The sequence below is a fragment of the Sarcophilus harrisii genome, chromosome 2, assembly GCF_902635505.1.
Source record: "Sarcophilus harrisii chromosome 2, mSarHar1.11, whole genome shotgun sequence".
Taxonomy (NCBI): domain Eukaryota; kingdom Metazoa; phylum Chordata; class Mammalia; order Dasyuromorphia; family Dasyuridae; genus Sarcophilus; species Sarcophilus harrisii.
In genome coordinates this window covers 134,735,100-134,758,743 of record NC_045427.1, presented here as the reverse complement: position 1 = coordinate 134,758,743, position 23,644 = coordinate 134,735,100, and the positions used below count along the sequence as shown (strand labels likewise).

The 23,644-nt window shown below is 48.5% G+C and overlaps 2 protein-coding genes and 1 long non-coding RNA gene across 16 annotated transcripts in view; 2 read left to right on the top strand and 1 right to left on the bottom strand.

Moving 5' to 3' along the window:
- Positions 1-2,097: 2,097 nt before the first annotated feature.
- LOC116421419 lies at positions 2,098-9,192 on the bottom strand. Of its 2 annotated transcripts, XR_004231764.1 has the most exons (4): positions 8,974-9,192; positions 6,445-6,580; positions 5,582-5,686; positions 2,098-2,396 (listed from the first exon to the last, which is right to left on the bottom strand). It is a non-coding gene; the product is annotated as an uncharacterized LOC116421419 (long non-coding RNA). The 2 variants fall into 2 exon arrangements; XR_004231765.1 differs by lacking the exon at positions 5,582-5,686.
- Positions 9,193-10,462: 1,270 nt separating this feature from the next.
- On the top strand, positions 10,463-15,331 carry REEP4 (receptor accessory protein 4). 3 transcript variants are annotated; one of them, XM_031950866.1, is made up of 8 exons: positions 10,463-10,754; positions 11,517-11,589; positions 12,175-12,251; positions 12,345-12,465; positions 13,035-13,148; positions 13,662-13,797; positions 14,336-14,481; positions 14,575-15,331. In XM_031950866.1, the coding sequence occupies exons 1-8, from the start codon at positions 10,723-10,725 to the stop codon at positions 14,638-14,640; spliced, it is 765 nt and encodes a 254-aa protein (XP_031806726.1). In that variant the 5' UTR covers positions 10,463-10,722; the 3' UTR covers positions 14,641-15,331. The 3 variants fall into 3 exon arrangements, with proteins under 3 accessions (XP_031806726.1, XP_031806725.1, XP_031806727.1); XM_031950865.1 differs by having other exon boundaries at positions 10,464-10,754; positions 14,336-14,490; XM_031950867.1 differs by lacking the exons at positions 10,463-10,754; positions 11,517-11,589 and adding an exon at positions 11,596-11,948 and having other exon boundaries at positions 14,336-14,490.
- A 7,026-nt stretch (positions 15,332-22,357) lies between these two features.
- HR (HR lysine demethylase and nuclear receptor corepressor) overlaps positions 22,358-23,644 on the top strand; it is a 43,388-nt gene continuing 42,101 nt past the window's right edge. For 7 of the 11 annotated variants that reach the window (XR_002769165.2, XR_002769163.2, XR_002769164.2 and 4 more), the window contains exon 1: positions 22,358-23,236. The gene's annotated coding sequence lies outside the window, so the exon portion shown is untranslated. The remainder of the gene's footprint in view (positions 23,237-23,644) is intronic. The other 4 variants (XM_031950864.1, XM_023494777.2, XM_031950863.1 and 1 more) reach the window with 3 other exon arrangements.

Sequence of the window (23,644 nt, the reverse complement as noted above, 5' to 3'; positions counted from 1 at the left end):
TCAAATCAGACTTCAAATCCAGATTACTAGCTGTGTGATGTTAAACAAATCATTTAACCACTTAGCTTCTGTTGCCTCCATTTAAAAAAAGATGATAATACTAGTACCTTTCTCCCCAGGATTGTTGTGAGGGTCAAATGAAATATTTGTAAAACATTTGGCATAATGCCTGGCTCCTAGGAGGTGCTTAATAAATGTCCATTTCTTCCCTTCCTTTGTATACCCTAAACTGCTTTACAAATGTGATTTATTGTTGGTAAAGCCCCTTATGACTGGATTACTGGATGTTCTCTCTCTCTCTCCAATTTTTCCCTGAACTGATCCCTCTTCTATACACAGTAACTTTCCTGAAACCTCAATTCTCTCTGTCTGGCATTTAATGTCCTTCAATACATGGATTTACCTTGTTTATTCAAGCTCTGGGATAGCAATTCTCTGATGCAGACTGACTCCCAGTGATCCCACTCTGCTTCCATTCTGTGCCCTTTAATAAGACATTACAAGACAAAAACAAACAAAAACAAAAGCATGATTGAGGGGATGAAACTAGGATCTTAGGTAAGCAGCAGGTGAGGAGCCATGGTATAGGTCATAACTGAACAAAAATCCCCTCTACAACATCCACCAACAAATAGCATCCAACCTTTGCTGGACATCTTTAATGAGGAGTAACCCACTACCTCTAAGGCAACCCTTTCCTCTTTTGAATAATTCTAATTTTTATGGAGGCAGCTAGTAGATGAAGTGAATAGAGCACTGGGCTTGGAATCAGGAAGACTTCTCTGCATAAATTCAAATCTGACCTGAAACACTTATTTAGCTGTGTATGAATCCAGGCAAATTACTTAACCCTCAGTTTTTGTTTCTAGCCTTAGTTTCTTCATCTGTAAAATGATCTGGAGAAGAAAATGGCAAACCACTCTTAAGAGCTTTGCCAAGAACAAATAAATTCATGGTAAGATAGAAGTAAGAAAAAGACCACAAAAATTGTTATGAAGTTCCTTTTTCCTTATATCCTGTCTAAATCTCCTTTCTACTGTCTCCTGGGACAAAGATGATAAATCTATTGACTTTTTTTGTCAACAGCCTTTCAACTTGAAGACAGAGGTGGTGTTCTTCTTAAGTCCAAACTAAAACATCTCTAGGCTAAACTGGTCCTCATGAAACTTGATTTTAAGACTCTTCCCCACACTAGTCATTCCTCTGGATATTAACTTTCCAATCTCTTTCTGAAAATGTAGCTCCCTAGAACTAAATGCCATGAGTCTAATTGGGGCAGAGAATGGTGGGACTGTCCCCTGAACACTATTATGAACACTATCTCAATGTAGCCTGAGACAATTTTTTTGAATGAATAAATAAAACATTTATTAAGCACTTACTATGTGCAAAGCATTATGCTAAGCAATGGGCATGCAAATAAAGAAGTCAGACTGTTCCTGCTCTTAAAGAGCTCACATTCTAAAGGGGGAGACAACATCTATGGAAGTTTTCAAATGGGATGAAAAGGTCTGACAGTTATTGGGATGCAGAGGCAGATTCCAATGCCTCTTCTCTAATGTCTTTTCTACCAAGGAAATGATCAGTTCTAATGTTGAACCACTCGATAATTCCAAGAACTTTGGGGGCAAGATATTTCTTTTCTGAATATGCAGTAGCTATAGCTATAGCACCTGCAGGAGCAGTTGTCATGTTTCATCTCCAAAGGGGGTTTCTTTGTAGGATGATAGCTAATGACACTAAGCTAGAGGCTATGGGAGGCTCCAAATCAGATGAAAAGCTCCAATGATCTCTTCTCTCTTTTTTTTAAAGCTTTTTATTTTCAAATCTTATGCATGGATAATTTTTCAACATTGATCCTTATTATAGCCTTGTGTTCCAAATTTTTCCCACCTTCTCCCTCCCCCTTCCCTAGATGGCAAGCAATCCAATATATGTTATACATGTTAAAATATGTTAAATCCAATATGTAAACATATTTATACAATTATCTTGCTGCATAAGAAAAATCATATCAAAAAGGAAAAAAATGAGTAAGAAAACAAAATGCAAGTGAACAACAATAAAAAGAGTGAGAATACTATGTTGTGGTCCCCACAATCCTCTCTCTGGGTGTAGATGGTTCTCTTCATCACAAGATCCAATGATCTATTCTCAAGGGCCTTGAGTACAAGATCCCAGACTGTCTCCATCAGGGTCTGAAGATGGAGATCTTCAAGGTCTGAGATGTTGGGTCAGTTAAGATGGTAGTAATGGTTTTACTTGCCTGGCACATATTGCCTCCTCAGGAAGCTTCAGCCAAGTCAGCTTGCATATCCTGTTAATCGCCGTTGGTTGGTGGGGATGGCTGATTTCTTCCCAATAGGAGTTCCATCCTCAGATGATGGCTAGGAGGGCTAGGTGAAAGCAGAACAGTCTGTTGTAGCTGCTGACTCGGCGTTATTTAATCATTCCTTCTTCATGTGAAGTTGATTTCTTGGAACATAATTATGAAGCTTTATATTTATCTCTATTAAATTTCATCTTTTCAAATTAGGATCAATATTCTAATCTGACAAGATAATTTTGGATCCTGATTGTCATTTAACTGCTAGTTATCTCTCCTTGGTGTTATCTACAAACTTGATAATATAATCTATGCCTTTGGGGCAGCTAGGTGGCTTACTGGATAGTGTATTGGTCTTGGAATCATCTTCCTGAGTTCAAATCTGGTTTCAGACACTTAATAGCTGAATAACTCTAGGCAAGTCACTTAACCCTGTTGCCCTCAGTTTCCCAATTTCTAAAACCAGCTGGAGGAGAAAATAGCAAACTATTGCAATATCTTTGCCAAAACAACAACAACAAGAAGAACCTCTTACAAAACTCCAAAGCAGTCATGAAAAAACTAGATACAACAGAAATGAACTCAGATCCAACAACAAAAAAATCTATGCCTTTTTTTAAGGCATTAAATAAAAAAAAAAAAAATAGCACATCGTGAAGCACACACACTTCTAGGCTTCCTGCCAAGAAAAGTTCAAGGTTAAGATGACATTGAACCAACTCTTTTTTTTTTTTTTTTTTTTTTTTTAAGGCAAATATGTTAAATTTCCCTGGGTCACACAGCTAGTTGGTCTCTGGATTTAAATCCAGATCCTCCTGACTCCAGGGGCTGGGTGCTCTATCCATTGCACCACTTAGCTGCCTCTTGAACCACCTTTAATGACCACTCTTTCAATTTGTCCACTTAACCAAATCTGAATCTACCATACCTCTTCAATTTGTGTGCAAGAAGGGTATAAGAGATTTTGTCAAATGTTTTTCTAAAATCTTGGCAAACTATATCTCTCTCATCCTGCTGGTCTACCCTTTTAATAAAAGGAAACAAAGTTTTTTTCTGGATTGTCCTTGATGGATTCAGACTATCTCTCTACCATTTCCTTTTCTAAATGTTCCCAAGATATCCCTTTTATAATCTATTCTAGAATTTTTCCAAAAATAGAAGTCAAACTCACTGGCCAATAGTTTGCAGGCTGAATTCTTTATTCTTTTTTTGAAAATGGGGACATTTGCCTTGCCTAGTCTTGCAGCATCTCCCTCATTGTTCACAGTCTTTACAAAGGTCATTGATGTTGGGTCAGCAAGCACATCTGCTGGCTCATTCAGTACTTTGGAATGTAGTTCATCTGGGCCAGATGACTTGAACTCATAAGGGCAAACAAGTGCTCTTATTATCTGTCTACTTATCTTGGGTTTCAACTCCCTATTTTGTCATTTTTGTACTGTTCCTTCCTAGGCAAAGATCCTGGCACAGAACTGATACTGTTGTTGTTACTATTGTTCAATCACTTTCATTCACGTCCAACTCTTTATGACCCCTTTTTGGGATTTTCTTGGCAAAAATACTGGAGTAGTTTGCCAGTTCCTTCTCCAGCTCCTTTTGCAGATTAGGAAACTGAGTCAAACAAAAGGAAGTGATTTGCCCAGTGTTCACCAACAGCTAAAAAGTGTCTGAGGGCAGATTTGAATTCAGGGAGATGAATTTTCCTGACTACTGACCTAGCACTGTTTTCATTGCCCCTACAGAACTGATGTTTACCCCTAAAACCATCCTTCCCTCTTCCTGATTTAAAAAAAAAATGTTAAATAGCACATAGTTAAGCACGACAGGATCTCAGAGTCATCCTCAACTCTTCATTTCCCCTTCTTTTCTCTTCTATCTAGGCAATTGTCCAAATCCTATCAATTTGGTCTCCACAATACCTCTGTATTTTTAGGCAACTTTTGGGATGCTTGCTTACGGCCTGGTTTCTGATGGATCCTCCATTTCTATAGAACTCAGTTAAACCTAATTAACAAAAACTCATTATTTGCTTAATATGTACAAAGTGCCTTTCTGGGAGCTGAAAATACAAAAATAAGAATGAAATTTTCCTTAGTGAAAGAACCAGAGGATAAAATGTGTACACAGTTAAGTACAAGGTACAAAATAAAGCAGAGAGCATTGGTTACTCGGGAGATAAAGAAAAACCCTATTTAGATCTATGTTCTGAAGGAAATTGGGTAGTCCAAGGTAGCCATGAGGAGCGATTGCATTCCAGGCATGGAAAAGAAGCTTGTGCAAAAATCTAGAGAAAAGACATGTTCTGTTGTGCCCAGGAGCAGCAATTTTGGAACACAGGGTACAGGAAGAAAAGAAGTATGAAATAAGGCTAGCAAGGAAGGTGGGGAGCAGATCATAGAAGGATTTAAATGCTAGACTAAAGATTTTATATGTTATCCTAGAGCCAACCAGGAGCAAAGATTTTTGAGTAAGGACATGATATAATCAGATTTGTGTTTTAAAGAGATTGATTTGATGACTTTGTGTATTGTTGAGGGGACAGCCTGCAAGCAAGGGAGAGCCTTTAGAGAGCAATTGTCAGAGGTCAGATAATAGGTGATGAATGATTAAACCAAGATAGTTAGAGAAAAGGGGGTGAGAGTAACCTAATGGGAAGGTAGAATAGACATGGCTTGGCTTGGCTAGTGATTGAATTTTTGTTGAGGACCAAGAATGAATATGGCATTACTAAATTACTAGAAGAATGATGGCTCCTCAAACAGGTTGAATGATGATATATAGTAAAGAAAACTGAAAAAAAAAGGTTCAAATAGACCAGGGCTTCTTAAACTTTGTACTTGTGATCCCTTTTGCCTGAGAAATTTTTACATGATCGCAGGTATATGAGTTTTATAAAACAGGTATGCAAATTAAACATTTGATAATATGATATCAAACATATGATAATAAATCATAATTTTGTGATTACTACATTCAGAAATGAAACCCCATATAGAATCATGACCCATAATTTAGGAAGCTGGGAGAGGAAAACCAAATTAATTTAGCACAATAAAGGCCACGGTAGGAGAGAATAGTCCTGAGAGGAGGGGAAGTCAGGGTTAAAAAGTACAAAGACAAATACAATGAGGGCTCGATTTAGTGGTTAAGAGAACATTGATTAACAGTGGGTGGGACTGTTTGGGAGTCCGTTCTCTTGCTTTTTTCCCTTTTCCTCGCTCAGTCCTTCTCACTCTAGACCTTTTGATGACTTACAGACCATGTGGGATGGACACTGCTAGCTAGTCCTTCACCTGGTCAGCTTCCTTCAACACTATTCATTGCACAGCTGGGGCTCTCATCATCCTGCAGACAATTGTCCTGTAATTATAGGGAAGCAAACCAATCATTCTTTCCCGGAAAAGGGGCTGCTGGGAAAAAGAGAAAATGACCAGTTGAAGCTCAACTAAGGAACATCCAAATGCCAGTATGATAGCAGATCTCTAGGATATGCAGGATGGGAGCAATCTCTCCTTTGCACAGAGTCCTGATGTTTGGTCCCTGCAGTTCAAAGGGCATGAGAACACATGATCTGTCTGCCTCATAGCCAGATCAAGAGGTCATTTGCCTACTAGTCATATCACCAACAAATACCTCAGAATCTCCAGTATAACCAAAATTGGATGTCAATAGACTTGAGGCTAAGGGCAGGAAAGATATAACCCTAGATGTCAAAAGGATACTTTAATCTTATTGCTTCTTTCCCACGTTCTCTTTGTGTAGGATTTTTTTTTTAATTAGACCTGCAGTTCTATTGATATAGAGAAAACTTGGTGAGGAAAATCCTTCTCTACCAATACAGGACAACAATTTATAGTCTTATAATTGATATAGTCTTGAAATTTATCATCTTATGATATTAATAGAATAAAAACATTTTAATCAGAAGATTAAAAATATACTCTTTATTTAGGCCCCATGCTTCTTTTAAGAGACTCTAAGCTAAGAATCACCTTATACAATTTCTAGTTGTCTATGTCTCCAGTTAGGGACACTCTGAAACCCTGGAGATAATACTTGAAATTTCACCCTCTGATAATATTTCACAACATTAGCCTGGAAGATTTGGTGTAAGTTACCTTCCTAAGGCAAAAGTTCTTGACAAAGCCATCCATATGTGTATGAGTTGGAGAATGTCATGTCTGAAGGATTCCTCCAGGGTCCTAACTCTTGAGAAGATGAACTCATGGGCAGTAAAGAAGAGTCTATCAACATCTGTTAAAAAAACAAAACAAAACAAACTCACCAGATTTCATTTCTCTGACCTTCGTTTTCTTCATGTGTAAAATGGGGATAATAATATATTTCCTACCTATATCTGTGATTATTATTATAAGATCATATGAGATCACAGAATCTCAGTCTTGAAAGAACCTCCTAGGTCCAATCCATACCAGAATAAATGAATGTTTTAGTCCCTCTCACACTGCCATCTCCCCAGTATCCTAGGGGGATCTGCCAGAAACCTTTGAACAAGAGAAAATAGATGTGAAAGTTCTTTAAAGTAGTATGTAAATATGAAGTCTTTTTAAAATTCAAAGCAGCTAGGGGCACATTGGATAGAGTGCTGGGCGTGGAGAAAGGAAAACCTGAGTTCAAATTCAGCTTTTAGATACTAGTTACATGATCCTGGGCAATTACTTAATCCTATTTGCCTCAGTTTCCTCATTTGTAAAATGAGTGGAGAAGGAAATGGCAAACTACTTTAATATCCTTGCCAAGAAGATAATCAAAGGGGTCACAAAGAATTGGACATGACTGAAAAATGAAAAAAAAATCAATATATTTTTTAAATTATTGCAGAGTCAGCATCCACTTCCATTCTGTCAACCAAGACAAAGATGTCTCCCCTCCTTCTCTTACTGTTTCTCTGCACTTTAGAAGCTGCCTTTTCTAATTTTCCACTTTGTATTACTCTTTATATTAATTTTAGTTCTTTTTTTCACTTGGAAGATTTTGTTGAAGAAGGTAATAAGATGATTTAGGGGAATACATATCACCTTCAAATAATGCAAGAGTACGAATTTGTTATTTTTTTTCTCCTTAGAATGTTTTCCTCAAAATAATGTTCTTAAATGTATAAAATAAAATGTATAGGATTACAAAAGAAACTAAAGAGTCAGAAAATAAAATAAACTTTTATTTTCCTTTTCAAGTTTATGGACCCTCAGGAATCTATCCATAGGCCCCTCAATGTGGTCCAAAGGTTAAGAAATCCTGCACTAAACTCAAAGTCTTTGATTAGGAGTAATCTGGTCCTAAGTGATGGTCAGTTTCTCTTGTGTGTGAACACTGGCCCAACTGGGTAAGGAAGGAGAGGGCCTAGAAGAAGATTTCTCTGGTAGGTTTCACGATCAATTCTCACACCCAGTAGTAACCTATAAAATTGATGATAATAATTTATAATGGCCTAATGATGGACAGTATGTATTTATCTCCTTCTGTCCTAAGAAGCTTACCTTTTCCCAGAAGTCTTTCACCCTGCTTCACATTAACTCTTCCATCCCTCAGGGGAGGTAGGTGGGAGTTAAATATTACTTTTAATAAATAATAATCACCCCTCCCTTTCTCTCCGGAGCCCTATGTAGACATGATGTCACACAACCCTACCTCATTCTTTTGTGGGAGAAGAGGGAGTTAGCTATTTTCTCAAATTTTCAGAGGGAGGAAACAAGAGAGATTTTATACCAGGCTTCAAAGTCAAACTTAGCCCCTCCCACATAATAGTATTTTTTCCAATTATGTGTAAAGGTAGTTTTCAACATTCATTTTTGTAAGAGTTTGTGTTCTACATTTTATCTCCCTTCCTTCTTTCCCTCCCCCTCCCCAAGACAGCAAGCAATCTGATATAGGCTATGCATGTACAAACATGTTAAGCATATTTCCATATAAGTCATAAACAAGCATTTATTATTATGTGCCAGCTACTGTTCTGGATATACAAATATGAGGGAAAGAAGGAAGGAAGGAAGGAAGGAAGGAAGGAAGGAAGGAAGGAAGGAAGGAAGGAAGGAAGGAAGGAAGGAAGAAAGGAAGGAAGGAAGGAAGGAAGGAAGGAAGGAAACAAGGAACCAAGGAAGGAAGGAAGGTAGGAAGGAAGGTAGGAAGGAAGGAAGGAACCAAAGAAGGAAGGAAGGAAGGAAGGAAGGAAACAAGGAAGGAAGGAAGGAAGGAAACAAGGAATGAAGGAAGGAACCAAGGAAGGAAGGAAGGAAGGAAGGAAGGAAACAAGGAAGGAAGGAAGGAAGGTAGGAAGGAAGGTAGGAAGGAAGGAAGGAAGATAGGAAGGAAGGAAGGAAGGAAGATAGGAAGGAAGGAAGGAAGGTAGGAAGGAAGGTAGGAAGGAAGGAAGGAAGGGAAGGAAGGAAGGAAGGAAGATAGGAAGGAAGGAAGGAAGGAAGGAAGGAAGGAAGGAAGGAAGGAAGGAAGGAAGGAAGGAAGGAAGGAAGGAAAAAGAAAGAAGCCAGAGAGGGATAGAGGAAGTAAGGAAGGGAAGGAGGGAGGAAGGGATGGAAAGAAGGAAGGAAGGGAGGGAGGGAGGAAGGGAAGGAAGAAAGAAAAAAGAAAGAAAAAGAAAGAAACAAAATTCCTGCCCTCCAAAAACTTACCATCAAATTGTAGTTATAGTTCAGTTATGGCCAACTTTTTATGAACCCACTTGGAATGATTTTCTTAGAAAAGATACTGGTACTTTGCCATTTCCTTTTCTATCTCATTTTATGATTAGAAAACTGCAGCAAAAAGGGTCACACAGCTAGTAAGTGTTCAAGACTGCATTTGAACCCAAACGATGGAGGGAGTGGAGCAGTTAACAGGTGGAGGAGGGAAAAGAGCTCTATCGGAAGCTTTGAATTCAAATCCAGCCTCAGACGGGCAGTGGCTGAGTGATCCTGGGCAAGTCACTTCGCTCTGCTTCCGTTTCTCATCTGTAAAAAGGGCAGGAGAAGGAAATAGCCGAACCCTGCAGTGTCTTTGCCAAGAAAACCCCAAATGGAGTCGCGACTAAAAAACAACATGCCTGCCTTCCTTCAAGTTTACATTTAGACCTTGGGCATGGCGGCGGAGGCTCTTTGGGCTACTGCAAAAGCCCGCAGTTGGGTCTGTCTGCCTTAGGTCTCTCCCCATCCAATCCATCCTCCCCTCGGCAACTTCCCATCATCGCACAGGTGTGACCTGTCACTCCCTGCTCAATAAACCCCATCACTCCTTATCATCAGGATAAGGATGTGATCCTTACACAGGATCAGGCAGAAAATCTTGTTAGTGTTCCAGGCCTTTCCAAAGCTGCCCCAGCTCTTCTCCCTTGCCAGTCTTCCGGTCCTTTACTCTCCCCCATTTATTCTGTGACCCTGGGACACTGGCCTGGCCACAAGGCGACTGCTTGAGATTTCTCGGGACTCTGAGGGGCTCCAAAGGAAACTTCCCGTTCTACCTAGGTCCAGGAACTCAGAAGGTAGAAGACAAAGGCAGGATTTGAAATAAGTGTGTGTATGTGGGAGGGGAAGGGTGGGGCAGTGAGTAACTGCAAATCGTTCCATTTGCTAAATGTAAGATTTATTTATTCGTTTCCTGTTTTACTTCCCCGAGAAGGGCTATTGCCGACCTATTTCGCACGAGTTCGCGAGGATAACCGATACAATGTTGCTCGCCTTCTCGGAGGGAAGGAGGGAAAAGAATGTGAAGCGCAAAAATTTAAAAGAACATTAACAACAATAATAACAAAGTTATTAAACAATAAATTATTGATCATCGTTATTTCTGAGATCGTTTAAAATTAATTAAATTGGTTAAAACAGTAATTAAGTGTAAGCGTAAGCGCAAGGAGCCCATTTCCCGCGGCACAGCAAGGGTGACGGCCGGGGAGTTGGTGTTCGGGGCGCGGGTTCGAATCCCGGCACCTCGGCGTCCCGGGCCTGGGTTTCCTCCTAGGAAAGGAGGGCGGGCTGAAGACTTTGTGCGCCCCCCCGCCCCCAGGACCCCGGCCCCCCGCAGCGCCCGCCGGGGCAGGCAGAACTCGCGCGGCCCCTTTAAGGATCCGCTTACTCGCCCCCGCTCGGCCGCGGCCTTCCGGGCCCGCACTGCGCCTGCGCCGGCTCGGGCCTCGGGGATTGGACAGAAGTTAGGTCAGTGCAACTTTCAAGTCGGTTGCAAACTCCGCCTCGGGCCCGACGGGGCGGCAGCGGCGGCCGGGCTCGGGCATCGCGGAGGGAGACCGGAGCGGCCAGCGCGCCCCCTCTCCCGGCTCTGCCAGCCTCTCCCTCCCCCGGCGGGGGGCGGCGGCCGGGCGTGTCCCCCCCGCAGCGCCCCTGCCCCGCCTTGCCCCGGACGCCGCACCTCCCCCCGCCACAGCCGGCAGGATGGTGTCCTGGGTGATCTCCCGGTTGGTGGTGTGAGTATCGGGGCGGGAGGATGGGAAGGGGCGGCCGGCCCTCGGGCGCCCCCCGCCCTCAGAGCGCTCTGGGGGGCTCCTAGGCCCGCTTGTAGGGGAGGGGCTTGGGGACCCCCCTCGCGGTGGGGGGCGGCGAGGCCCACCGGGCCAAGAATCCGGGTGCTTCTTCCTGCCGGAGCGAGCACGTGACCCACCCTCGGTCTCTAGGTAACGCACCGCCTCCCCGGGGTCGCCCTCCGGGAGGGTCCCGCCGCCTCCCCCTCCCCCCCGGGAGTGCTGACGCTCCGAGCCAGGCCGGGCGCCCAGGGGGCAGAGGGCCGGGGCCTCCCCGTACCCACACACCCTGCAGGGCTGGCGCATGGCCCGGTGCCCTCCCCCGTGGGAGGCGGCCGCAGGCCCGGGCAGGCCTCAGAAGGTTTGTTTGCCAGGGGACGGGGAGGGGGCCTGCCGGGCTCTGACTCACGTGGATGCGCCCGCTCAGGAACTGATCGATGTCGCTCCGTGGGGGGGGGGGGGGGGGGGGGAGGACGGAGAGCAGAGGGCCCGCGCTTGGAGGCCGTAATAGTGGCAGGGGCGCAGATTGGGGGGCGGGTCACCCCAGGCCTCAGCCCCCCTTGGGGTCTCGGCGCACGCTTCTCCCTCCCGCTCAGAGCCTCAGCTCCTCCCGAGTGACAAAAGAGCAGAAAGGAGGCTGCGGGCCCTTCCCGAGCCTCCCGCGGGCCCTTCCCGAGCCTCCCGCGGACCTCCTCCTCTGCTCCGCAGGCTGGTGTTTGGAATGCTGTACCCCGCCTACGCCTCCTACAAAGCTGTGAAGACCAAGAATATCCGAGAATACGTGAGTGCGGACCGCCGTGGGGGGCAGGCCGCGAGGCAGATGGCACAGCTGGGGCGGAGCAGCAGCCGGCCGGGGCAGGGGCATGTTGACGGGAGGGCAGCCTCGGGGAAGCGGACGGAGGCAGGACCAGGAGACCGGGCCACACAGCCCGGAGTGTGACTCCATTGTCCCTGGCTAGCTGGCTGTGAGCAGATTGCTTCATCAGGCCACACCTCAGCTACTTGTAAACGCAAATTTGTCAACTACCCTCAGTCTGCAAATGAGGAAAATATCTCTGGTGTTTGCTGTGACATATGGGAGAATCTAGAGCACCTTTTAGCCATAAATGTCGTATAAGTCATCCCCATCACCAGCGGGTGGTAAGCGAGGGGGTTAGACAAGGGACAGGGTCCTCCAGAGGAAGGATGTTAGGGATGGTGTCTGAGAGGGAGTGGAGGAAACAGCCCGAGTTCTGGTGGGGATGAGTCTCTGGAGGCGGAATGCAGCAGGACCAGCTTCTCCGGGAATGTCTCCGCCAGACTCGGGCTAGTGGGGAGGGATCAGGGGAGGCTGCGCAGCTGACCCTGGTCATCCTCCCTCCCGCAGGTCCGATGGATGATGTACTGGATTGTTTTCGCCTTCTTTATGACAATAGAGACCTTCTCAGACATCTTCATTTCCTGGTATGGGGGTGGTGGGCGGCTGGGGAGGGGGACTGGGCAGTGCTGGCTTCCTCCCCCTCCTGATTGCTTCCTGCCTTTGACCCTCTCTTACAGGTTTCCTTTCTATTATGAGATCAAGATGGCATTTGTGGTGTGGCTCCTCTCCCCTTACACCAAGGGTGCCAGCCTGCTTTATAGGAAGTTTGTCCATCCAGCCCTTTCCTACCGGGAGAAGGTAGGAAGGAGAGAGACTGAGGGGGAAAGGGAAGGCCTCGAACTGAGACTCAGGAGTCCTCCACTCGGCCGCTAATTGATGTTTGATGTTGCACGAGGCACTGTCCACATCTGTGCCTCCACTTACTCATCCACAAAATGGGAATCACTATCCCTGTCCTCCTGCCTCACAAGTGAGGATCCAATGAATATAGCAGGGCTCACTAGAACCCGGTAGAAAATGTTAACATGCGTGACACATGGCTCTGGCTGGGAGTGGGGCAGAGTAGGACCTTCATGGGGAGCCCAGGATTGGGGTTCCTTGGGAACAGGCTTGTATCTGGCTTCCTACACTTGGAGACGGTCCTGAGACAGGAGGGAAGTACAGCCCCCTCTCTCCCAGTTATATTGGTGTAAAGATACAGACATGTTTGTTTTTAAGTAGAAATTGCTCCCAAAAGAGAAAACCTCTCAGATTCTCGCTGTGTCACCAGTGTCTGGAACACGGCCTCTTGGCTACAGGCTTGTGGAGAGAAGGGTGGTGGGGCTCTGGAACACCTCCCCTTCCCTCATGACTTCCCTTGTCCCCAGGAGATCGACTCATACATCGTGCAGGCAAAGGAGCGCAGCTATGAGACGGTGCTGAGCTTCGGGAAGCGCGGTCTGAACATCGCTGCCACTGCCGCCGTGCAGGCAGCTGCCAAGGTGCCAGCCTGGCCCTCTGGGCACCGGGTCTGGGGGGTGCTGCCCACTGTCCCGACATGCAGTGAAAGACTTCTTGGGGAGACACTGGGGCGAGCTGGAACCCAGTCACAGACTTGACTCCGGTCCTTACCCTCACGCATCCATTAAGTCACTGGCATTCCTTTTCCTCCCTGTAACATGAGGACTTCAGACTGGATGATCACATCTTTTACAGCTCTAAATTGGGAAACTCTTAGGGCCCCAAGATCCTGGTTCTTACCTTGTTTCTGCTGATAACTAGCTTCCTGAGCTTGGGCAAGTAAATATGTCATAAGATCTCCAAGGCAGCTTTCAGCCCCACATCCATGAGCCCCCCCAGGCTGGGCCCTGAGCCCCGAGGCAGCAGGGAAGCTCGTGCCTCCCAGTCTGGGTACTCCTCCTCACCAGCTGTGGAGCTACTCCTGAGCCCTGCCATGCTCCTCCTGGGCCCTCTCCATGGCCAAAATGCCCAGTGACCATCTCCTTTCCCCGCAGAGCCAGGGTGCCCTCGCTGGCAGGCTTCGGAGCTTCTCCATGCAGGACCTGCGCTCCATCCCTGACAATCCTGCTCCATCTTATCAGGATCCCCTCTACCTGGAGGACCAGGATTTGCACCGGAGACCACCCATCAGTGCGTGGGGGCAGGGAAGGGGGGAGAAGATGAGCTGTGCTCAGGGAGGGGGCTGGCAGAACTGGGCCAGTGACAAGGCACTTGTAAGTGGAAAGGATTACTGAATCCTGATCCTGCTGTTGTGTGGCCACAGGCTAGTCACTTAATCTCTCCAGCCCTCCATTTCCTTATCTGTAAAATGTGAATAATACTATTTTATAGTTGTTCTCTCAGGATTTATTCAGAGGCTTGGGTGAGGTAATAGATGTGAAATGCTCTGTAAACTTTAAAGTACATAGCAATGTCAGCTATTTAGGTTATTGTGAGCCTGCTTTGCTGGCCAGCCTTGAGAACAGGTCTTGCTAGGCCTAGGGGGAAGTGATGGGGCTGAAGGGAATGATACCAGGGACCTGTCCCAGGTTTGGAGATATCGTGAAAATGGCTCTTAGCTCAGAATCAGTATCTTGCATTCTCAGTCAGTTGGGGAAATCTTGAGAAAGCAGAAAATACAGCTGCTTATGGGAAGCCTCTATATTCCTTCTCTCTCTGCTTCTGCCAGGGTACCGCCCCGGGGGCCTGCAGGACAGTGACACTGAAGATGAGTGTTGGTCCGATTCCCAGACAAAGGCCCACACCCTTCCCCGTCCAAGGGAGAAGCCCTTGGTGAGGAGCCAGAGCCTCCGGATTGGCAAGAGGAAGCCACTGGTGAGAGAGGTGAGGGGAGAGAGATGAGGGCTGCACAGCTGGGCTGTCGGAGGACCCGGGACCCATTTCTCACCCATGTCTCCTCCCCCACAGGGCACCTCCCGCTCCCTGAAATCTCGGACAAGGAAGAAGGCGGCCCCATCAGACCTGGACAGCTAATGCCCAGCATCTCCCATTCCACTCTACCTCCAGCCACCTTGTCCCTCCCTTCTAACACCCCACTCTGGATACAGAGGGGAGGTTGGAGGAGAGGGAGTTTGGTCCGTGGACACTGGAAAAGGCAGAAATGCCCCCTTTGGGGATGGTTTTCATCAATTTCCACATGATCTCTCTTTGCCCCAATGCCCTCTCCTTGACTTAACATCCCCTCCCCATCAAAGTGCTCTTGGTGGGCCCGAGGGGATCCTCCTCCCCTCACCTGCCAGCCTGGACTCTATGAAACCCCAGGCCAGCCCTGACCAGCACCTCCTCCTGGCTCTGGGGTCAGTGTTCCAAAGGGGTCACCCATTGGCATTGCCCAATTTCTGTGTTTTCAATATGCCAAAGCAATCCCTCCTTTGTGCCTTGACCTGAGGGTTATTTATTGCCCATTTTCTGGCATTGCCTTTCCCTCCCTCCCCCTCCCCCCTGGACCCTTAATGGTCAGGAGACAGGGGGAGCCTTGATTCCCCTTCATCTCTCCCCTCCATTCCAGACGGAGCTTTGATCATTCCATCCCCTTCCCCATGTTACTTGACAGGCCTCTTCAGGGGTCGTATGTATGTGTGTGTATGTGTTTGTATATGTGTATATGTGTGTTGGTGTGTAGCCAAGTTTGTAATGGTTTTGATAAATAAATACATGGACTTTGCTCTGTGTTTATCCTTTTTTTTCTCCCCCCAAAGCCTCAAGGTGGGTTTCTTGCCTCCCCCTCTTTTTTGAAATGTTTATTTGAAAAGGTCTTCCCTGTCTCCCTCCAGGACTTCCTTTTCACGCCTTAAGATAATAGCGCTTTTATCTTGAAACAAAGAGAAAGCCACCTTTTTCCAAGGGTGGAAAATGTGCAGGGCCCTGACTAGCCTCCCAGCTCAAGCTGGAAATCCTGTCCTACCCCTCAGCAGGCGCAGCCTTAGCCCAGGAGCGCTGCATCCCTGGAGGGAGGCCACACGGGGGCAGCCGCAGCACCAGTTTTCCAGGCTTACCCTGACCCCTGGCCACTCCCCAACCACTGGTGCCTGATGGGGAAATTTCAAGGCAGGGACGGTGCCCTGGCGAGTAGGGTTGTCCTGCTCGTGGAGGGATGCGCTCCGAACGGAGCCAGCCCCTTTGGGGGGCGTCCCTCTGGAGCCAGGGATCCCTTCTGTACCTGAGCACAGAGCATCCTGGGCAGGGATTTTGCTCCTCAGACTCATCAGATACCAACTGATAACCCTCCTGCAGCTGGCCGCCGCTCGGCCTCCTCTGCCCGCTGGGCCGGTTTCGTGCGGCTCTCCAGTCCTTTCAGGCCTTCCTTCTGCCCGGTCTCTACCTTCAATCCCTGATGGTTCTAGACACATCACTCCTTCCTTACCCATCTTGGTAGCCCTGGGCACAAGTAGGAGCCAGTGTTTTGTCAAGGGATCCTTAACTCGGGCTGGGGAGCCAGTGAGAAAGGGAGGAGGCAAGGTGGCCGATGAGTTTAGTGATCAGTTCAAAGATTAACTGTGTCTTAGTGATTAGGGAGAAGTGGACCAGGCCTGACGCTGTGCCTTAATCCTGATAGGTTTATGAGGTCTCCCCGTATTAGAGTGGTCACTGGGCAGCAGGTTTTTGAGTGTTCCTGGGCCTGTCATTTTGGGGTTGGAAAGACTCAAGGAGCATTGGGGCCACCTCAGAGCCTCCCTGACTGTCCTCCTCGACCTTCCCAGAGAATATGAAGTTCTGACTTAAGGCTTGGCTCAGGGAGGAGAGCGATTCCAAGCAAAACTACAGCCTGCTCGTTTCAGTAATTAATGCCTTGGAGCTGCCCCCTCCTTTCATGGGCAGAAGTCCATGATTTTTTGTTGTTTTCTGTTTTGCCTCAAAGAGCAGAACTGGCACCAATGGGTAGATGTTACAGAAAGTCAAATTTTGGCCCAATTGAAGGAAGAATTTGCTAAATAGAGCTGTCTAAAAGTGGACTGGTCTGGCTTAAAAAAGTTCCCATCACTGGAGTGTTCAATGTCTTTGCAGAACCCATGGACAGGTATATGGAGATTCCTACTCAGCTGTTGTAGAACTCTGAGCTCTTATGTCTCTTGAGGTGTTAAGCATTCAAATGATATCTAGGTGTGAGACCAAGGCAATCACCAAGAATTCATCCTCAGTCGCTGGGAATCCCGACTGTGTGTCTAGTCCTGTATTTGATTATGTTTTGGGAGATCTAGAATAAGTATGACGGCTCCTTCCATCCAGGAGCTCACAGAACTTAGGGGAAGAGACAAGGCAGTTGAAAGAAGGCAACAATGCAGATCTGAATGGGTCTGACATTGCTCTGGAAAGACAGAATGGGGCATCACTGTGGATTGAAAGGTTTCCAGGAGGAAGTCACAGCAAGCTGCAACTTGCCACCATTTATAAGACTGATGTCACCCAGATCTCAGATCTTCTCTGTAAGAAGATAGGAACATCTTGTTTCTAACATTTAAGACCCAACCTGAACCTCTGTCTCCAATTTATCCCTCCACTCTTCCCCTATAGATACCTCTAATCCTGTCTTCCCCCTTACCATGCTTGTCTCCCATCACATTCGGCTACTGAGGTGATCTTGCCTTCTGCCTGCCTCTGATGATCTGCTCCTCCATACTACATTCAAGACCTAACATCCAGCCTATAGGGAGCACCAAACCTAGGAACCAAAGCAGTGGATTGGTAAATGGATGTATAGAGACTGGCCCTTCTGCCCACTACACTTCCTGGCTGGCTTTGACCTTCACGTCTCATCCAGTCATCTACCCAGGTCATCTCACCATAAAGCCTGCTGCTGTGGACAATCCCTACCCTATCTCTCCCTTCCCTGCTCACCATTCCTCTGGAAGTCGTATCTCCCCCATTAGACAGTTCTTTGTTTCTCCTATATTTGGCACATAATAAATTATGCTTCATTCATTCATTCTTGTTCCCTAAAAAAAACAAAAACAATTTCTTCTTTACTCTTTCGAAAGCTTTCTCCTTCAAAATCCCCCTTCCTTTCTCCTTGTACATGAATTCTGCAAGACTCAGTTCAAAACCTATCTTTTCAGGTAGCTTTCCCTAACTATCCCAGACTCCAGTGATCTCTCCTTATTCTAAAGGTCAGTAATTACTGGATTGTACCACTAAACTTGGCACTAAAGCTAAGAGTACAAGTAGTAAATGTATTCTTTTTATGGATTCTTTCCTTAACTAGGTTGCAAACCTCCTGAAGGCAGGGAGCCATTCATACCCTTCAGAGTGGCTAGCACACTTCTGAGCACATAGTAGGTACTCGATGGACATTTAGTGTTTGTACCCAGGTGTGAGAAACTTGGGGCTCCTAGGGAGGATAGAGCGCTGGACCTGGAATCAAGAAGACATCTCCCTGAGTTGAAATCTGGCCTCAGACACATATTAGCTGTGTGATCCTGCACAAGTCACTTAACCCTATGTACCAGAGTTTCCTCATCTGTAAAATGAGCTGAAGAGGGAAATGGCAAACCATTTTAATATCTTTGCCAAGAAAACCCCAAATGGAGTCACAAAGAGTCACACAAAATGACAAAACAGTATTGGGAACTCAGCTTAGTCTCCCAGTTTCTACCATACTCATGAAACCAGAATAAAAGAAAACAAAATTCCCAAGCCTTAGAACATCTTTTTGATTGTGGGTCAGAATGGACCAGCTACTCCAATCTAACTGTTCCTCTTAGGATGGAGGCTTTTCTCTGTGCTCATATTCTAGTGACCATTGACTAAGTCTTAATCCTCTATCCAGAGCTGTTACTCTCTCCAGCTCGATCCAGAGCTGATACTCTCAATCCAGATGGGATGTATTTGCCATATTAAGATAATGAGAATCTTGTTACTTCTTGGAATATTTAAGTAGAAGCTAGGCATCTGGTCAAGTGTGTAATTAAGAGGGGATTTGTGCACTGGGTGGGAATTTGGACCAAATAAACTCTGTAATGTCTCAAAGGTCTCAGAGCTAAGATTCTATCTCTATGTGAGGGGGACAAATTCTGATTTTCTGTCCCTCTCCTGGCCACATTCTCCCTGGTTTCTGGAGTGGAATTAAGAGGTCATGCAGGATTTTCTGGGCTGTCAGGTACACAAGGGGAAACCCTGCCTGTCCAAAGGATTCAAGGCCTTATCTACCCCCACAGTCTGGGCTCCCACATCCCCTAAGGATCACTTAATCCATCTCACAGAATTACAGAATTCTGGAGCTGGAAGAAAGGTCAGAAGCCATGTAGTAGAATCTATACAGGAACATCTCTGCAGCTTTTGATACAAGTGGTCATCTCCCTCTGACTAAAAACATCTAATAAAAGAGTGCTTCCTAAGGCAGCACATTCCTCCTTCTCCTGGAGAGCTCTTAATTGTTAAGGAAGTTTTTCCTTAAAGCAAGCCTAGATCTGCCTTTCTGAATCCTCTCCCCAATGTTTCTCATTGTGCCCTCTGGGGCCAAGCAGGAGCATATTCCATCCCTCTTCTGCATTACACCCCTTCCTCTGTCATGTTCATCCTTGACCCAGCCTGGATCCTAGTGACCGCAGCTGGGCCTCTGGCTTCAGTTCAGCCCTCCAAAGAGTTGCGTTCTGTTCTGGATCCACCCACCCTCTCACCTTCTCTCAATCCATCCCTTCTTCTGTGGAAGACCACCTTACCTTCCTTCCCATGTGGACCTCTTTTTCTGTTCTCTCTCTTGCTTCCCTTTTTTCTCTTGTTCTTCCTCCCCAGTGTTTCTTCTCCTGTCTCTCCATCACTCCTTTCCCCCCACAACCTCTTCCCCCACATTTCCTGCCAGCTTCCTATATCAGTCTTTTTCTTCCATCTCAATCACGGCTTCCCTCTCTCTTAAGTCTCAGTTTCCCTCCTCCCCACTCCCCCACCCGCTGTCTCGTCCTCCATGTGCACAGCACACACATGGCCCTGTTGCTGTATTTTTAGATGCCAGTTTCAGCAACGTAATTAGCCTCTTGTTTCAACACAGTCTTGGCCCTGGCCAGGGCCAGGTTGTCCTGGCTGGCACTGCCCCACCCTGGGGGGGGAGGAAAGGGGAGGAGATGAAAATCTAGTCCCTTCCCCCTCCTCAGCCCCTGGGGTCAGAGCTTCCAACAGCTGACCACAAATGACAGGGCCCCAGAGTGCAGCCACAGAGATGCCCACTGCTAGGGGCGTGGCGGGTTGGGGGGGAGAGCCTGGTCCAGAGACTTTTCTTTAGCTCCACTCATGGAGAGTGCGGGTACTCAAAGCGGTTGGTTAGGGTAAGGTAAAGCAGCCCTGAATGGAGGGCATCCCAGAAGCAGCTCCCTCTCCCTCAATGCCACAAACATTTATTAAATGATTTACTCTGAGGGTGGTTAGAGTTTTTGTTTCAGTGGGGAGAGGGTTATGATCAGGAAGAGGAAACGAAATCATGTTAGGGAGGTGGGTGAGAGAGGAGAATTGTCTGCCACAGACCTTTTCTTTAGCAATAAAGTCATCTTCCAACAAAGCCCTCCCCTTCTCATGGTCCCCCACCCCCACCCAGGTCCTCGGGGGCTCTGATGGGATTAACCCCCGACACTCTCCACCATAGGGGAGGCAGCCAGCTTCAGCTATCTGTGGGATGGAGGGGCTGGGGAAGTAGGGCTAGGTGCCCAGACAGCCGCATGTGTAGGAGGGGATGTCCTCGGATGCCCTCCACCCGGCAGTCCCAGCTCTGACGTGGGTGCCCCCCCCTTCCCTGCCCAGATTAGTGGCAGCTTGGCCTGGCTGTCCGGGGCCGCCCTCCCCCGGTCCGGGGGCTGCTCCAGGGAGGGAGGCCTGGCTAGCCTGCCCAGGTAAGGGACTCTGAGGAAAGGGGTGAAGGTGGGTGGAGCTCCCAGATGCCCGTATGTATGTTTGTTTGTGTTTGTGCTTGTCTGTGTGGGGGTTGGTTCAGGTCTATGTCTGGGCACGCCTATGTTTTGGGTATTGGTCGGCTTGCCTTTGTATGTGTCCATCTGTGTATCACTTTTTCCTGGGTACTTGCTCCTTTATGTGTATTCCCACAGTGCTGCTCCGCTCTCAGGGCCAAGAGGTGCCGACTGAAAGGCCCTGGGCTCTAGGGTTGGCCCAGGAGGGATAGACTGGAAGCCAGGCTCGGCTGGGTGGGGCTGTGGAGGGGATCCGCTGCACTCCATCGCCCCTACTTCCCAGCTTTTCTGGGAGCCTGTGCTGGGAAGGAGCAGTCAGAGTCAAAATGAGTCACAGACCTTGGGGAAAAATACCTGGCCTGACACCCAGGGGGGCCTGTCCTCACCCACGGCTGGCTCCGAGACGTGGAACTTGGGACCTGGGCTTTCCCAGAGGGTCTCCGAAGGCTCAGGCCAGGTGCCCCCCACCCCTGGCACTGTCTGGAATGCTGGGAGCCCCATCAGGGACATGTGGGGATTATCCCCCTGCCAATACCGCTGGCCAGATAGTGCCACCCTCTTGTACTCCCTGAAGCTCCTCTCAGGCCAGGCATCTGAGGGGTGAGGGTGGGGATTGGGAACAGGGACCGTGAACAGACCCAAGCCAGTCTGGGGGAAGAGGGACTGCCTCCAGACATGGAGGCTCTAATACTGGATGAGAAGCTACCTTAACAGAACACAGGATCTGAATAACCCAGCTCCCTCTGGAGCTCTTCTTCCTGTTCAGTATCCTTTAACCCTCTAACTTCTTCCCTCTCCTGCCTCTCACCAGTCCTTATTAGGTTTTCTTCTTTCTGAGTAAGATCTTCATTGATGAGGGCTCTTCTGGGTCCAGAGAAGGAAACCCCCTCCCTTCTTTACTCTCCCTTTCTTCCCTCCTCCTTCCCTGGACCCTGGCCACCTAAATCCTCTCATGTAATGACAGTAGCCAGCTTTATGGATCAGGGCTAGGTCCTAACATTATCTTGGAGATAGAGAGCTGTTCTCTCTTGAGTCAGACTTAAGGGAGGAAGGGATGGGGGATGGGTGCCCAGGTGAAGGGAGTTGCCTATTGAGTTTGTGTATGTGTGTGAATCTGTCTGGCTGTCTGTGAACCTGGTTGTGCTTCTTGAACCACCCCCACAGAGGAACCTTGATGCTTTCTTGGGTGGAAGGGTACCTCACTTTCCCATTTCCTCTCCCATTCTTGGGTCCCTCCCCCTGGGCCACTCCCATCAACTGCTCTCCCCATATTGGGCTTAGAAGCCAGGGGATCATGGGGTAATGGAATAGAATCAGAGGATGCTGGAAAGGCTCTCAGAGACCTACTCCAACCCCATCATTTTACAAATGAGGAAACTGAGACTCATGAAAAGGTTATGTGGTCCTTGGAGTATTTAATAACAGGGTTTGGTTAAGGGAGAGAGTGTAAGGGGGGGTTAAGATGGAAAGGTGTCCTTAGGGGCAAAGGAAAAAAAGGGGGAGGGGAAGGATCCGTACATCTGCATGAGATAGACCCAGCCTCCAATGTCACAGAACAGATGTTTCCCATCCTTGACCCCATGAGAACCTGACTGCTACTGCCAGCGATGACACTGCCCCTTCCTTTCATGCCTTACCCTGGAGGGGGGAGCCCCACCCCATGAATCCTGCCCAGCCCCTCCCGCCCTTTGCTCCAGTTCCCCAGCTTGGCACCTACTAGCGGGGTGCTGCCCGCCTGCCAGGCTCCGGGCCGGCCCACGGGAGGGTGGGGCCGCTGGGAAGCTGGCACGTTGCCTTGGGGGAGCCTCTCTCAGCAGGCGCCCGGGTGCCGCTGATGTGGGGGGAAGGGGGGAAACAAAGGACTTATTCTCTGGGTGCGCAGCCGGTGGCATCGCAGGGGCGTTGGCGGAAGCCCCCGGGGGCCAGGAGGGGGCAGGCCTGGGCGGGGCTGAGGAATCACGGGCTCCTGTTCCCCGCAGGGTGCAGGAGGAGTAAACCCGCGGAGCAGCTTTTCGGCTTCCCCACTTGCGCGTCCGGCGATGGCGATAGGAGGTCCTGCTGCGCTCTCCGTGCCGCTCGGTCTACACTAGCCGTGCAGCGCTGCGCTCCCGTGGAGCCACCTTCCAGGGCACCCCGATCGCCCCCCCTACGACCCCTTCCCCTGGCCCCTCGGCCGCGTCCCCCCCCCACTCTACCTTTTAATCGGGGCGCCTTCTCCCCCCCACCATCCAGTTTATTCTCCCCTCGGGGAGCCCGTTCCCCCCCTCCCCGTAGCCCAGCTCACTCTCCCTCCGGGGAGCCCTCTTCCCCACTTTCGCCCAGCTCCCTCTCCCTCCGGGGGCGCCCGCTCCCCCCGGCTTAGCTCCCTCTATCCCCGGGGCACCCGCTCCCCAATCCCGGCCCGGCCCGGACCACCCAGAGGCGCAGCACGGAGTCTCGGCGGCCCATGGCGCAGCCCACAACCTCAGCCCAGAAGCTGGTGCGGCCCATCCGCGCAGTGTGCCGCATCCTGCAGATCCCGGAGTCTGACCCCTCCAACCTGCGGCCCTAGAGCGCCCCCGACGCTCGGGGGAGAGAGGGGGTGAGAGGAGCCCGCAGGCCCCAGAGGCGGCTCATGGGGAGGGCGCGTCCGGCAATTGCCAGGACCCCCGCTACCCTCGCGCCAGGTCCCAGCAGCACAGGTGAGTACTACCATTGGGACCGAGGAGAACCCGGGCATTTGGACTCCGAGAGAGTACGGAACTGATCCGTCAAGTTGTCTTGGCCCCGGGTGCCTCTGTATAAAGTTGTTCGTTCCCCCGGCAGCATTTTAAATTTAAATCTGCCCCCTAGAAAACCAGGGTCGTCCTCTTTCTGAAGTTCCCACCGGTCTTACTCTTTTTTTCTTTCTGTGGCATTGGGACCCCGACTCTGGACTGGTGTTGAATTCCCCTGGGAAACAGTGCCAGCCCCGTGTCACATTGTCATGCTAGTCTCAGTGACACCTGTCACACCAGTCTTGGTACTTCCCTGCTCCGCTTGGGAGTTTCCCTCTTTTCCCTACCTCTCTGTCTCTGACTAAGGGGATCTCTGTGTGTGTGTCTTCCTCT